Genomic DNA, 13,901 nt, shown 5'->3' with positions numbered 1-13,901 from the left:
TTGAACTATTTGATAGAGTTAACTATATACAAATTCCTCTCTGGGTAAGCGATAAAAAAGCACAATCACACCCTTCACTGACCCAACCTTTTCTCTCACTTGTCACCTTCTAAAAGCTCCTAAGTCCTTTCAACCCACTAGTATACTGCTTAGCAAAATAATAGCTTTTATAAGGTTCTTCAGTGTTCTAACAGTCACAAAGCTGAACTCTCCCCATCAGGCTATGGAAGAAAACAGGCTTCTCTAGTTACAACGGTAGTTATCAATACAGAGCACTGACATTCTGGACTTCAAAAGAGGTGCTTAATATTTTAATATTATAATGTACAAGGAAAGGGGGGTGGGGAGGAAGAGTCATACCTCCAATAGCACTTCTTTGTTTCTATCTGCCATCTCAGCTGTTTCCTTTTTCCCCAGAAGGTAATTCTGGAAAAGTGAGTAGATGAATGTTAAAGGACAAATCCACTCTACTGTTCTCCTGGCACAGGTACACAGATGATTTCTTCTAGACACATAGCAACTCTGTGTGTATTTCTGCCTATGCAGAGTGAGGGGAACATTCCTTTGAAACCTGTTCCTGCATCTTCACAGAAGTGCTTAATACTGGCCTCCTCCTTACTTTATCCATTTATTTTGAATTATTCCATAAACCGCCCTCCCCCAAACCCTGAGGAGATACTACATGCAACAGCCAGCAATATGTTTTCATATATCTAATGAAAGCTACACTGACAGGACCTTAAAGGTTTACAAATCATTTAAGTACAACAAGTGGGGCAAATTTGCTTAAAATATGCTGAGCTTAACTGATTCAGATGTAGAAAATTTAACCTATGTTCTGGCTTTTAAAGAAGAAATCCCAAATTCTCTGAGACTACCATGATCTCATTTACTCGACTCAACTAAAATCTGAATTCTAATTATTATCCTTAAGAAATTTTTATTCACAATAATCCATAAAAAATTGCTGGTATTCCTAAATGTGTATTCTTCACTAAAAATATCCAGTAAAGATGTGTCATGATCATGTAGTCTGAAGGATAACTATTCAATAACTTTAACGCAGCCACTGTTTTTCCTCATAACTATTTTTTATAGTGGTGTTGTTTTCTTTCACCTATTGATATTTTATAAAATATTTGGGTATTAGGAAGAATTAACATAAACATTTTGGGACAAGCAAAGATACCAAACAGATCAAGGTAACATATAATAGAACGTGGGACTGTTTATAATCAAGGTTACTGGGATTTAAAAAAAAAAAAATTCAGAAAACAAATCAAAGTGTTAAATGGATAAATAATAAAAGTAGAGAAACTTAAATATATAAGTGCTTTTCTTTGATGGATGAGCCTCCCTGAATAAAGAGCAGGGTCCAAAACGGCTCTGAATTAGAACAGAAATCTGCTCACCCCCTAGAGGTAATCCTGCTTTCCAGGGCTCACCCCATCTGGTTCTGTGGAACTAGCAGCTTCTTTGAGGCCTGACAGCTGGGCCCCAGCAGACTTGCCACCTCGGCACTAGTGAATGCTCCCATGGGGTTTTGCAGCCACAAAGCTCCAACTGGGTGGCTGTCAGTCTTTTAACTCTATTAACTTAGCAGTCAGAAAATCATATAATATGAACATTTAAGAATCCTGACCTCTGCAAGCCATAACCTCACCTGTGGATTTTTGAAAAGTGCGTATTTTTCTATACGCTCCATAAATATAAGCTTGTTTTGGCTATCTCTTGTCCAATTAAGAAGATTTTCAACCAAGTTTTCATGATCTTCAAAGATTCTCTCTGTCCCAAAATAAAACACCAGTATTTTGTTAGTATTTGTCAGAATTGCATAAAAGACAAGAAACCTTGCGAAGCATTTGACAGCAAAATCATAGAACCTAAACTGACACCCTTAGAGACTATCTGGTATTTCCTGTATTTTCAAATAAGGAAACGTGCCCTCATGGTGTTAAGTGACTTTAGCAAGGTCACACAGCTGCTACAAGGAAGGATCAGGACTAGAATCTAGATTGTCTGACTTCAAGGTCTTCTTCAGCCTTCAGCCTTTTACTATCCCGCCCTTAAACACAATCTGTTAGTCGCATTTCATAAATTCTGGTATTACCTTCTTCCAATACTATTTATTCCTTGTCATTCAAAAGTTTCCAAGATGATTTCTTCTTTGGTCTATAAATTGTTTAATTTTAAACATATATTTATTTTCTAATTTCCAAATTAGGAATCAAAGAACATGTCCTATAATCTGAACATATGTTCAAAGAACATATTCTAGAGATACTGATTTTTGTTTTGAAATTTCTAGAGAGCTGCTCATGACCTCATACTGGAATCAATTTTTGGAAACATTACACTTCTACCTGTAAAAAATATATATTTTCCTGTTATTAGTGCTCTAAATATATCCATATTCATTTTTGTCTGCTTGATTATATTGATCATTGCAAAGATTCTTAGGTGAAAAGTTTCTATTGTGAAGGCAGACTTGTGCATTTCTCTTGGTAGTTCCATCAACTTTTGCTTTATGTAATTTAATGCCACTATTAGATAAAATTTAGAATGATTTTATCTTCCTGATGACGTATGGTTCTCCTTATCTCTAGTAATGTATTTTGCTTAAAGTCTATTTTGTCTGATATTAACATAGTTAATATTATCTTTCTTTTGGTTAGTGTCTTTCCACATTCCTTTTACTTTCAAGATTTCTGGGTCTTTAGGAAAAAGGTCTTTTGTAGACAGTGAACAATAGCATTTTGTTTATTCATCCTTTCTAATAATCTCTGTTTAAATGAATGATTTACATTTGTCACAGCTTATTTTACCATCTTATTTGGGGTTCTTAGTTTTCTTTTATTCATTCAACAAGTAATAAATAACTACATATTTATTCTATTTGTATCACTGTGCCACATATGATTAAATGATAGTTATAAATCTTAAACCTACAGTCACGGAAATATTCTGAAAACTAGCAGCCAAAAATTTTCTGGGTATGGTGATGCCACATCTGTGAACTTGAACCTTTCTAATTCTTCAAGAATAGTTATAATAAGTATTATTAGAATATCTGCCTATACCTGTTAATAAACTTCTAACTGATGGTTTGGTTTTGGGGTTTGTGTTTGTGCATTCTAAGAGAAAAAGTTAATTATCAAATTTTTATTGCTCTAGAAACTGCTATAAATTATTTAAAGATATAACAGTCAGTAAAAGCAATTCAAATATATTTTACAAACAAAATGGCAAGTTGAAATTGACTATTGACTAAATATAGCTTAATAAAATAATTATTGTGAGGTTTCTATAATCACGTAGTATTACAAAAAGAAACCTTTTTAAGGTTTTAAGAGTCAAAGATGGATTTGTATGGAAATACAAAAAACCTTGAATAGCCAAAGCAATCTTGAGAAAGAAGAATGAAACTGGAGGAATCAACCTACCTGACTTCAGACTATACTGCAAAGCTACAGTCATCAAGACAGTATGATACTGGCACAAAGACAGAAATATAGATCCATGGAACAAAATAGAAAGCCCAGAGATAAATCTACACACCTACGGACACCTTATCTTTGACAAAAGAGGCAAGAATATAAATGGAGAAAAGACAATCTCTTTAATAAGCAGTGCTGGGAAAACTGGTCAACCACTTGTAAAAGAATGAAACCAGAACACTTTCTAACACCATACACAAAAATAAACTCAAAATGGATTAAAGATCTAAATGTAAGACCACAAACTATAAAACTCCTAGAGGAAAATATAGGCAAAACACTCTGACATAAATCACAGCAGGATCCTCTATGACCCACCTCCCAGAATATTGGAAATAAAAGCAAAAATCAACAAATGGGACCTAATTAAACTTAAAAGCTTTTGCACAACGAAGGAAACTATAAGCTAGGTGAAAAGACAGCCTTCAGAGTGGGAGAAAATAATAGCAAATGAAACAACTGACAAAGAACTAATCTCAAAAATATACAAGCAGCTCCTGCAGCTCAATTCCAGAAAAATAAACGACCCAATCAAAAAATGGGCCAAAGAACTAAACGGACATTTCTCCAAAGAAGACATACAGATGGCTAACAAACACATGAAAAGATGCTCAACATCATTCATTATCAGAGAAATGCAAATCAAAACCATAATGAGGTACCATCTCACGCCGGTCAGAATGGCTGCTATCAAAAAGTCTACAAACAATAAATGCTGGAGAGGTTGTGGAGAAAAGGGAACCCTCCTACACTGTTGGTGGGAATGCAAACTAGTACAGCCACTATGGAGAACAGTGCGGAGATTCCTTAAAAAACTGGAAAGAGAACTGTCATACAACCCAGCAATCCCACTGCTGGGCATACACACTGAGGACACCAGAGTTGAAAGAGACATATGTACCCCACTGTTCATCACAACACTGTTTACAATAGCCAGGACATGGAAGCAACCTAGATGTCCATCGGCAGATGAATGGATAAGAAAGCTGTGGTACATACACCCAATGGAATATTACTCAGCTATTAAAAAGAATGCATCTGAATCAGTTCTAATGAGGTGGATGCAACTGGACCCTATTATACAGAGTAAAGTAAGTCAGAAAGAAAAACACCAATACAGTATATTAACACATATATATGGAATTTAGAAAGATGATAATGATGACCCTATATGCAGGACAGCAAAAGAGACACAGATGTAAAGAACAGACTTTTGGACTCTGTGGGAGAAGGCGAGGGTGGGATGATTTGAAAGAATAGCATTGAAACATGTATATTATCATAAGTGAAATAGATCGCCAGTCCAGGTTCGATGCATGAGACAGGGTGCTCCGGGCTGGTACACTGGGATGACCCAGAGGGATGGGATGGGGAGAGAGGTGGAAGGAGGGGTTCATGATGGGGAACACATGTACATCCATGGCTGATTCATGTGAATAGCAAAAACCACTACAATATCGTAAATTAGCCTCTAATTAAAGTAAACAAATTAATTTTTAAAAAAGTCAAAGATGGTATCAAAAAAATGAGGAATTTTCAAAGTTAAAAAACTCCATAACAAACTACAAAACATAGGAAACTAAGACTTAGTATATCTAGCTAAAAATAAGATGTGCTTTATGTTCCCCCTGAAAGTCAAATGTTGTTATCAAGGCTTCAGTACAAATGTGAATAAATGTGATGGCTTTTAGTAATGTGTCTAATATATGCAGTTCTTAATAATATCTGAAGGGAAAAAATATTTTGTTATCTTAAAAAAAGAACAACTTTGTTTTGGTCATAAGAAAATCTAAAATGAACTGGAAATGATACTGTACTCAAAGAAATCTCAAAATATATGGGGGAAGAATGGGGGAAAGATAAATGCAAAAAAGCCAGGGTTATACTATAGGAAAAAATATTAAAATGTCTCTAGTTGCTTTTATCAACATGAAAACAGTTGAAATTACACAGAAATTTTAAAAATAATTATAGCAATGATATTACTAACCCATCTGTAACTCAGAGATGGTTTCCACCAGAGACCAGTCTAAACTATAACCGCAGTGGGATTTGTCCATCAGGTTATCCAGCACTTGTCTCACTGTCTGCCTCTCATCCACCATCATTGTTTTAGAACTATCATCAGACATGTGGACTCTAATCACCAGCTGTTAAGAGGAAAAAGGAAAATTAAATACAAACTGAAAAACAGGCATTCTAAAAACTTCTTCCAATATTGAATAATATTCTGAACAACGTCCTTAGCTAAATATAAGTTAAAACACAAATAATGACTTTATTATGCAAGAAGAATATTCTAAAATTAAGTATCCAATAACTAAACAAATTTAATGCTTTTTTAAAAATTAAAATAACATATAAGATTATAATAAAGCTATTTTGTTTTACTCTTTTAGAATTTAGAACCAGAAAAGTTATTTCTTTTATAATGTATTTTATTCACCAAAAAATACATATGGAAATGTATCTAGAAAGAAATACCCTGCTATAGCTTGCTGCATCTTACAGTTATATTATATAAACAAGGCAATTCTTTATAAACCCATAAAATGGATAAAAATCCCAAACCAAGAAAAAGCCCAAATATCACCTTTTTCACTTGTGCCTCTTTAATTTTCTCTAGGGCAACTCTGATCTTCTCAGCTTTCAATTTTGCTGCCTGTTCTTCCTGTGGACACAAAGCACTTCAGATAAACTAATAAAATAACAAGAATTTTCTGAGAAGTCTTTTTATCCTTAAGAAGGTTGTTAACACTGAATTTCAGTAAGAATATAACTTCACACACTTAATATAGAGCACATTTTAGAAATAACCAGGTTCACAAAGAGAGCAGACATATTATTAAAAAAATTTTTTTAAGATGCACACTTGAAGATTTCTTATATTAAGACTACATTTTCATATTCTAGGGCTGTGGTAAATTAATTTAATTTTAATTTAATCCAACAATTTTATTCTTGACTGTCAATCTGAAACAGACAAATTTCAGGTTTCAAGATAGGGAAAACGAGGCTATCTGTGGGCCTGCCAGTGACTCTGAATTTATACCCCCCCTCGAAAGTATGGGCAATCTTTTGCATATCAACATTTTGTCCTGTTGTACTGAAAACATATCATCATCATAAAAACAGGGAAAAAAAACAACAACCCAGCATCAATTCATCTCTCTGCAACCATATAAAAACAATCATAATAAAAATATAGGTATGTTCTCATTAATACATAAATATGAACAGAGGCGGCTGCTTTGGAACAATCACACAATATAATCAGTGTCTCATGTCACTAAATTCAATTTGGTTTTTAATTCACACTATTTAAAATACTAAATGTAATTTTCCAAATATTTAACTTATAGTAATTTCTGCTTCATAAATTTAAATGAATAGCAATAAAATAAAACTATACTTAAATAAAACATTTGCCTATTTTCTCCTAGAATAACATACAGTACTGTAATACCTTGTACTTACTTGTACTTTCCAGCAAGAGGCCATAGTACATTGCAGCATTAATCTCCAGTTGAAAGAAACTCATGAAAGTAAACCTTTGCTTATAATAAAGAAGTACTTTTTAATTCTAAGCTCTTGGTTGCTCTAGAAAATATCTAAAATATCTAAGAAAATATAAAATACCATATTATATATTCCTTTACTTAACATGACTTTAAAAAAGAAGAGAGAAACCTATTTACATCAACTAGACTTTATCTGCTCTAGATTGTGATTAATAATCACAACCCATGTGTTATTCTTCATTAAAAAACTGAAGTTTTCAGGGCAAAAAAACAAGGTAACTCAATTCATTTAACAGATTATTCCCTGTTCTCTTAAATTCTGTTGGCTTTCTTATTTTTGATCTGCTTCTCTTCTCATTTCATACTCTAGGCTGTCTCCCTCATTTCAAGCTTAGTATTTACTACTCTGCAGAACAGAGAAGAAGACAGTGGGCTTGTTTGTCAGAAATCTGATCCATTTCAATGAAAGCAGTCAGTGAATTAACATAATAACCAAGGTCAGGAAATACTATCTGCAAACCCAATTAGACAGAGAACAAAGAAGTGCATTTTAACGAGAGAGGAGTAAGACTGGATTCTTAGATTCTTAGGTATATATACTCCTTTGATTAAAGATTAAATCATCCTATTTCCCTCCTTTATGCAAATAAACTACAGAATTATAAAATATGTTGACTGTATATTTTAAGATATATATTTCTTCTTTTTAAAGAAGGTTATAAAATGAGAAAACTAGAATACTGTCATTAAAATTCTCAGTTTCTAGAATTCTGTGTCTTGGAGAAACAAAATCTTTATTAAATTACCAAATTCTGTGTGTGTTTCAGATGAGTAGAGCACTACTCAATAAAGGAATTTTAAGTATGAGCATTTCCCAGTGGTTTTTATGAAATCAGTTATTTGACCATATTTTGGAAAAGAGTAAAGCAGAAGTTTTATGAGTGTTTTCTCAAGGGAATAATGATTGTATGTTTCTTCATGGTTCATTTGCCACATCCTTATATTGGTATGAATAGCTGCTACAAAGAAATTTTCCAAAGCATAATTTCAACTTTCACTTCATATTTCTGAAAAGCAAATTTAAATCTCAAAGTCTGATGAGGAAGAACTGATAGAATCAATGCTTTGTGTACCTGGAATATAAACATGAACTTCTACAAGGCCAAATTCTTTTATATTAAAACTAGCCTGTAAAATTTAAAAAAAAAAAAGAAAAAAGATGTCTTCAAAGTAAAAAAATATTTTTAAGAAAAAGAATATAAAGAGAATGACAAGCCATAGACTAGGAGAAAATATTAGTAAAATATTTATCAGACATATCTGATAAAAGAACTAACATCCAAAACATAAAAGAACTCTTAAAACTCAATAAGATAATGAACAACTCAATTTGAAAACTGGGCAAAAAACCTGAACAGAAGGTTTTCATCAAAACAAGATTTGATGAAATCTTTTTAAACCAAAGATTACACAGATGGCAAATAGCCTGTGAAAAGCTGCTCATATATACCATTAGAGAACTGCAAATTAAAACAACAATATACCACTACGCATGTATCATCTTAGACTGCAAAAATACTGGAAACACCAAACTCTGGTCAGGTTGTGGAACAGCAGGAACTTTCATTTTTCCCTGAGGAATGCAAAATCGTACAGCCACTTTAGAAGATACTATGGTAGTTTCTTATGAAACTAAACATGCTCTTACAACACCATCCAGTAATCAAGTTCCTTAGTATCTACCAAGTGAGCTGAGAAGTTTACCTCCACCCAAAAACCTACACACTGATGCTTATTAGCAACTTTTCTTATAATACCAAAACTTGGTAGCAACCAAGATATCCTTCAGTGGGCAAATGGATAAACTGTGCAACATCTAGACCATGGAATATTATTATTCAATGCTTAAAAAAAAAAAGAGAAAGAATGCAGGAGACCCAGGTTCAATCCCTGGGTAGGGAAGAACCCCTGAAGAAGGGAATGGCAACCCATTCCAGTATTCTTGCCTGGAGAATTCCATGGACTGAGGAGCCTGGATGGCTACAGTCCACAGGGTCGCAAAGAGTCAGACACAACTGACAAACTAACTCACAAAAGCAAAAAAAAAAAAAAAGATTTATCAAGCCATAAAACACATGGAGGAAACTTTAATGTGTATTACTAACTGACAGAAGCCAATCTGAAAAAGCTACATACTATGTGATTCCAACTATACAACATCCTGAAAAAGTAAAACTATGGAGGCAGTAAAAAGAATAATCGTTGTCAGAGGTTGGGGCGGGAGGTGGGGGGGGGACGTGAATAAGTGGAATACAGAGTATTTCTGTGAGAGTGAAACTACTCTGTATGATACTATAATGATAGCTATATGTCATTATACATTTGTCCAAACCCACAGAATACACACCAAGAGTGAACCCTAATGTAAACCATGGACTGTGGGTGATAATAATGTTACCTATACTTGCTCATCAACTGCAGTAAACGTACCACTCTGGTGAGGGATGTTGATATGCACGTGTGAGGGCAAGTAGTATATGGGAAATCGCTGTACCTTCTTAATTTTATTGTGAACCTGAAACTGCTCTTAAAAAAGTCTTTTCAAAAAGGGAATATAAAAATTTTAATATAACATTCTGATACTGGTTATAAATACCAAAGCAGCATTTTCATACTTCCATTGTAGTATACTATTATTTACCAAATACAATAGAATACAATCAATGCTATCTTTTGAAGCACTGACATAAAAAGTCATTCAATTATAAGATTAGTTTCAACTCCCAGATCAGTTTCTGCTCCAAAGGCTAAAAAGTTGACACATAGGAAGAAAAGATTACAGAAACAAGAGGAACAACCAATTAACATACATTAAACCAATTAGATTCCCTAGCCATCACTAAGAAACCATTTTTATGTAGAACAGCCAGGTGGGGCTATTTTAACATCCAAATTCAGCTATTCTTCCAGTTGCTCAAAATACTACTCTTAATAACTATATAAACTGGTCCGTGTTACAGCTGCCTCAAATTTAAGAGCTGTGAATCTGCCTGCCTATGCAGGGGATTTGGGAGCCGTGGGTTCAGTCACTGGGGTCAGGAAGATATCCCGGACTAGGAAACGGCAACCCACTCCAATAATCTTGCCTGGGAAATCACAAGAACAGAGGAGCCTGACGAGCTCCAGTCCACGGGGTCACAAAGTCGGATGCAGCTGAGCCCACAGGGACTCAACTGAGCATGCACGCCCATGCTCAACTTCAGTGTAGGCAAATTTTAGTTTACTCTTCTCCAGTTCATTAGCAAGGATAATTAATCTCTGCAATAAGCCTCTTTTAGAATTTGAATGTCACTGGAGCAAAATGAAATAAAAATATTTTATCAAATTGCAAGATTCATAGTACTTTATACTTCCCATGGACAATAAGCTCTTCCTCAGAAAGTCTGGGGACTTCCCTGATGGCTCAGATGGTAAAGCGTCTGTCTACAATGCAGGAGACCTGGGTTCAATCCCTGGGTTGGGAAGATCCCCTGGAGAAGGAAATGGCAATCCACTCCAGTACTATTGCCTGGAAAATCCCATGGACAGAGGAGCCTGGTAGGCTACAGTCCATGGGGTCGCAAAGAGTCGGACATGACTGAGCGACTTCACTCACTCCCTCCCTCCCTCCGAAAGTATGGTTTTTATCTACTATATTTAATCTAGAATCATAACTTTTAACTGTAACAACCAAAAAAAGAAAGATACTGTTTTAAGATCAGAGTGTCATGTGATACAGCAAAGATCAATAAATCTTTGCTGATGTGTTATTTATAGATTATATACTTAGAAGACATCTAATAGTTTCTTTAGGCAATACAAAGCTGTGTTCAGTGTCTGCAGGCCAAGTTTAATACAAAGAACAAAGCTTTGTTCATCTCATATTCTCTTCCGTTTGTTAAAGTTGGCAAAATCAGGTCTTAAGTTTTCTGCCCCTTATCTTTGGACTATCCCTTTGTTCACACTGTCTCACAACCATCCTAAATGAAAGTAAAAGATATCTCACACATGTAACAACTTAACTTTCTGTCTTACCCCTTCCCTAAAAGGGCAAGAGACAACCTATTTTCCACCTGAAAAACTCCTGTGTGGCTATCAATAACCATCAAATGCCAAGCCTTCTCAAATTTACATAAAGGACAAAAACTCAGTGAAGATCTTATGATTAAATGAAAGCCAATGCTGTGGTTACAAAATGTTACAGCATTTTCTTAGAGTAAAAATTAGAATACTTATAGAAAGTTAAAGTTGCAAAGAACTGGCTTTGAATTCCTTCAACTATGAAATGATTTTGGGTTCAGAATAAATGGGATTGAAATTAAGGGGCTGAAAATAAGTGAGCTTTTTTTTTTGAGATCAAGTTTATTTCACAGATTACAATAGTAATACAGTTATGTAACTTAAAATGATTCAAAGAAAACTTGGGGTGATGAACAATTTACTGCCCATGAAATGTTCTATCACACTGCTTAGAACCAAAATAATCATAGTAACCACTTAATTTACTTCCCCCTGAAGAAATCATGAAATACATTCTCAACTAAGAAAAGAACTAATATTAATCAAACACCTACTTGCCATGTACTATAAGGCATGTGCCTCATTTAATAACAATGCAGGACTAACATTATTATTATTATTATTATGTCCATTGTACTGACTTAGGCCCAGAAAGAATTATCTTTCAAAGATCATACAGGCTGTTATGAAGTGAACAACTACCTGTTCTTCCCATTATGTCACATCCCATCTGTCTGTAAAGATTTTAGCATAAACTTTGGGGGGATAACAGTAAATAAAAACTGCTTATCAAAGATAAAACACTTTCAGTAATATACAAGCAGTTTTACAACTTCTCTGAAGAAATGGTGGTTAACAAGTACAGCAGTCCTTGAAACCTTGACGGTCACTAGAGGACCATTCTTTTATGAGAGATGTTTGTCCAGACTATGCAGGTCTGGGCTTGAATGCAGAGAATATAGAGTTCCTAATCTCATTTTACATTTAACATTTAACATGAGACAAGAAAGAGAGAGCCATGGGATAAGTCAGTCAGTGTAAGTTCTATGAAAAATAAATAAATAAAGCAGGCTAAGGGAATAAAGAGGGACAAAGATGTGTTACTGTATCAGAAGGTCAGTCTTCTGGATGGCACCCAGAGACTTATGGGCATCAGGTCAGCAATGGGTCCTTTGCCTACTGCTCCCATTTATGAAACATTCTGCGCCGGCAGTAATGCCGCTCCTAGAAGAAACAGGTCAGCATTGCTTTTGCAGAGGCTCCCTGCTCAGAACTGTACGTTGTTTAGTCACTCAAGTCATGTCTGACACTTTTGCAGCCCCACGGACTGTAGCCAGCCAGGCTCGTCTGTCCTTGGGATTTCCCAGGTAAGGATACTGGAGTGTGTCTCCTTCAGGGGATCTTTCCAAAGCAGGGATAGAACCCACGTCTCCTGCATTCCAGGCAGATTCTTTACCACTGAGCCCCCAGGGAAGCCCCTCAGAACTGTATATATACGGGGTAGTTATTTCATTAGCAGTAGTATAATGACAATTGGATTGATGATGGAAACAAACAAGCAATAAGCATTCCTTTTGCATTCCAGGCCCTAAGCAGTGTTCCTGTGTTCATTTTACTGTGTTCAACTATCAAGTGTTATAAAGTCCTAGTTTGGAAAAGTGCAGATCAGAGGTGAGTCAGTAACTGGGACACCATGCTTTTTGGGGAATCAGACAGCCACACAAGTGGTATCAAAGAAGTATAAGCTCAACTTAGCTTCAAAACAGCCATGTGCTATGGTGCAGAGGGCACTGACAAAGAGAGGGCCCTGTGGCTCTGGTTATCTAGGAACTTCTGACACTTCATTCTTGACTCCATTCCCCACTCCACCCTAAATGTTCAGGTTCTGCGCTACCGAGTTATTTTCAAATGACAAATGTGTAACTGTATATAAGTAGGGCAGGACATAGAGGCAGCTAGAGTCAGATGCTGGCTACATACAGCAGGGATACCACCACTCGAATACTCGGCTTGGAACACAGATGGCTCTACTGTGGGTACAGTGGGTGGCAACAGCTCTCAGGCGGAAGCAGATGAGAAGTGACTGCATTTTTCCCAAACTTGCAAACAACTATTTTGCATTTGTTGAATGGATGAAGTTACTCTCTTCAATAGTTTCTCACAGCATTTAGGGGGAAAAAAAATACACACTCACCAGCATGCCTTGAATTAATGATTCCTGTCTACCTCTCCAAACACAACTCAAGATACTTCATTCAACTACTGTGGCTCCAGCAACACAGTCTTTCTTCAGCTCCTCAAACATGACAGGCTCTTTTCTCATGGACCTCTCCACTTGGAACATTTCCCTTCACCCTCAAGCTGGCTGCTTTTCATCCTTCAAGCTTTAAATTAAATGTCACCCCCTTAGAAGGGCCTTTGATGACCTTACCATCTAAAGGAAATGTAGCGCTAATCTTCCCCCTTGTATTCCCTATTACTCACTTGTTTCCTTCATAGTACTTAACATGATTAGAATTTGTTTACATGCTGCATGTAAATGTTCTTTTTATCTATATTCCTAAAGACTGAGGGCAGGGAAAATGTCCACTTTATACAGTATTATATCCCAGCACCTAACATAGCACAAGACTCAACAAATATATGTTGAAAACCAGACAATGGAAATGGTAAAATGCTACACTTCATCTGAGAGCAGTGTACAAAATGTACTGGAGGTGTGACAGGCAAAAATAGACAAGAAGACTGGCTCTACTAAAAAATATGAGGCTGTTTTAGGGTAGTGGCAATGGGAATAAAATGGATGGATGAATTCAGTCAATCC

The 13,901-nt window shown here is 35.5% G+C and overlaps 1 protein-coding gene across 2 annotated transcripts in view; it reads right to left on the bottom strand.

Moving 5' to 3' along the window:
- The window catches only part of RAPH1 (Ras association (RalGDS/AF-6) and pleckstrin homology domains 1), a 62,143-nt gene that overhangs the window by 24,622 nt on the left and 23,620 nt on the right, over positions 1 to 13,901 (bottom strand). For both annotated transcript variants that reach the window (XM_040228733.1, XM_040228732.1), the window contains 4 exons: positions 6,091 to 6,168; positions 5,488 to 5,647; positions 1,664 to 1,785; positions 361 to 426 (listed from right to left, as the gene is read on the bottom strand). In XM_040228733.1, the coding sequence (XP_040084667.1) occupies positions 361 to 426; positions 1,664 to 1,785; positions 5,488 to 5,647; positions 6,091 to 6,168 (426 nt within the window). The remainder of the gene's footprint in view (positions 1 to 360; positions 427 to 1,663; positions 1,786 to 5,487; positions 5,648 to 6,090; positions 6,169 to 13,901) is intronic.

Source organism: Oryx dammah, unplaced genomic scaffold (assembly GCF_014754425.2).
Source record: "Oryx dammah isolate SB20612 unplaced genomic scaffold, SCBI_Odam_1.1 HiC_scaffold_27, whole genome shotgun sequence".
Lineage (NCBI taxonomy): Eukaryota > Metazoa > Chordata > Mammalia > Artiodactyla > Bovidae > Oryx > Oryx dammah.
The sequence above is the reverse complement of the archived record's forward strand: the minus strand, read 5'-3'. Positions and strand labels throughout refer to the sequence as shown.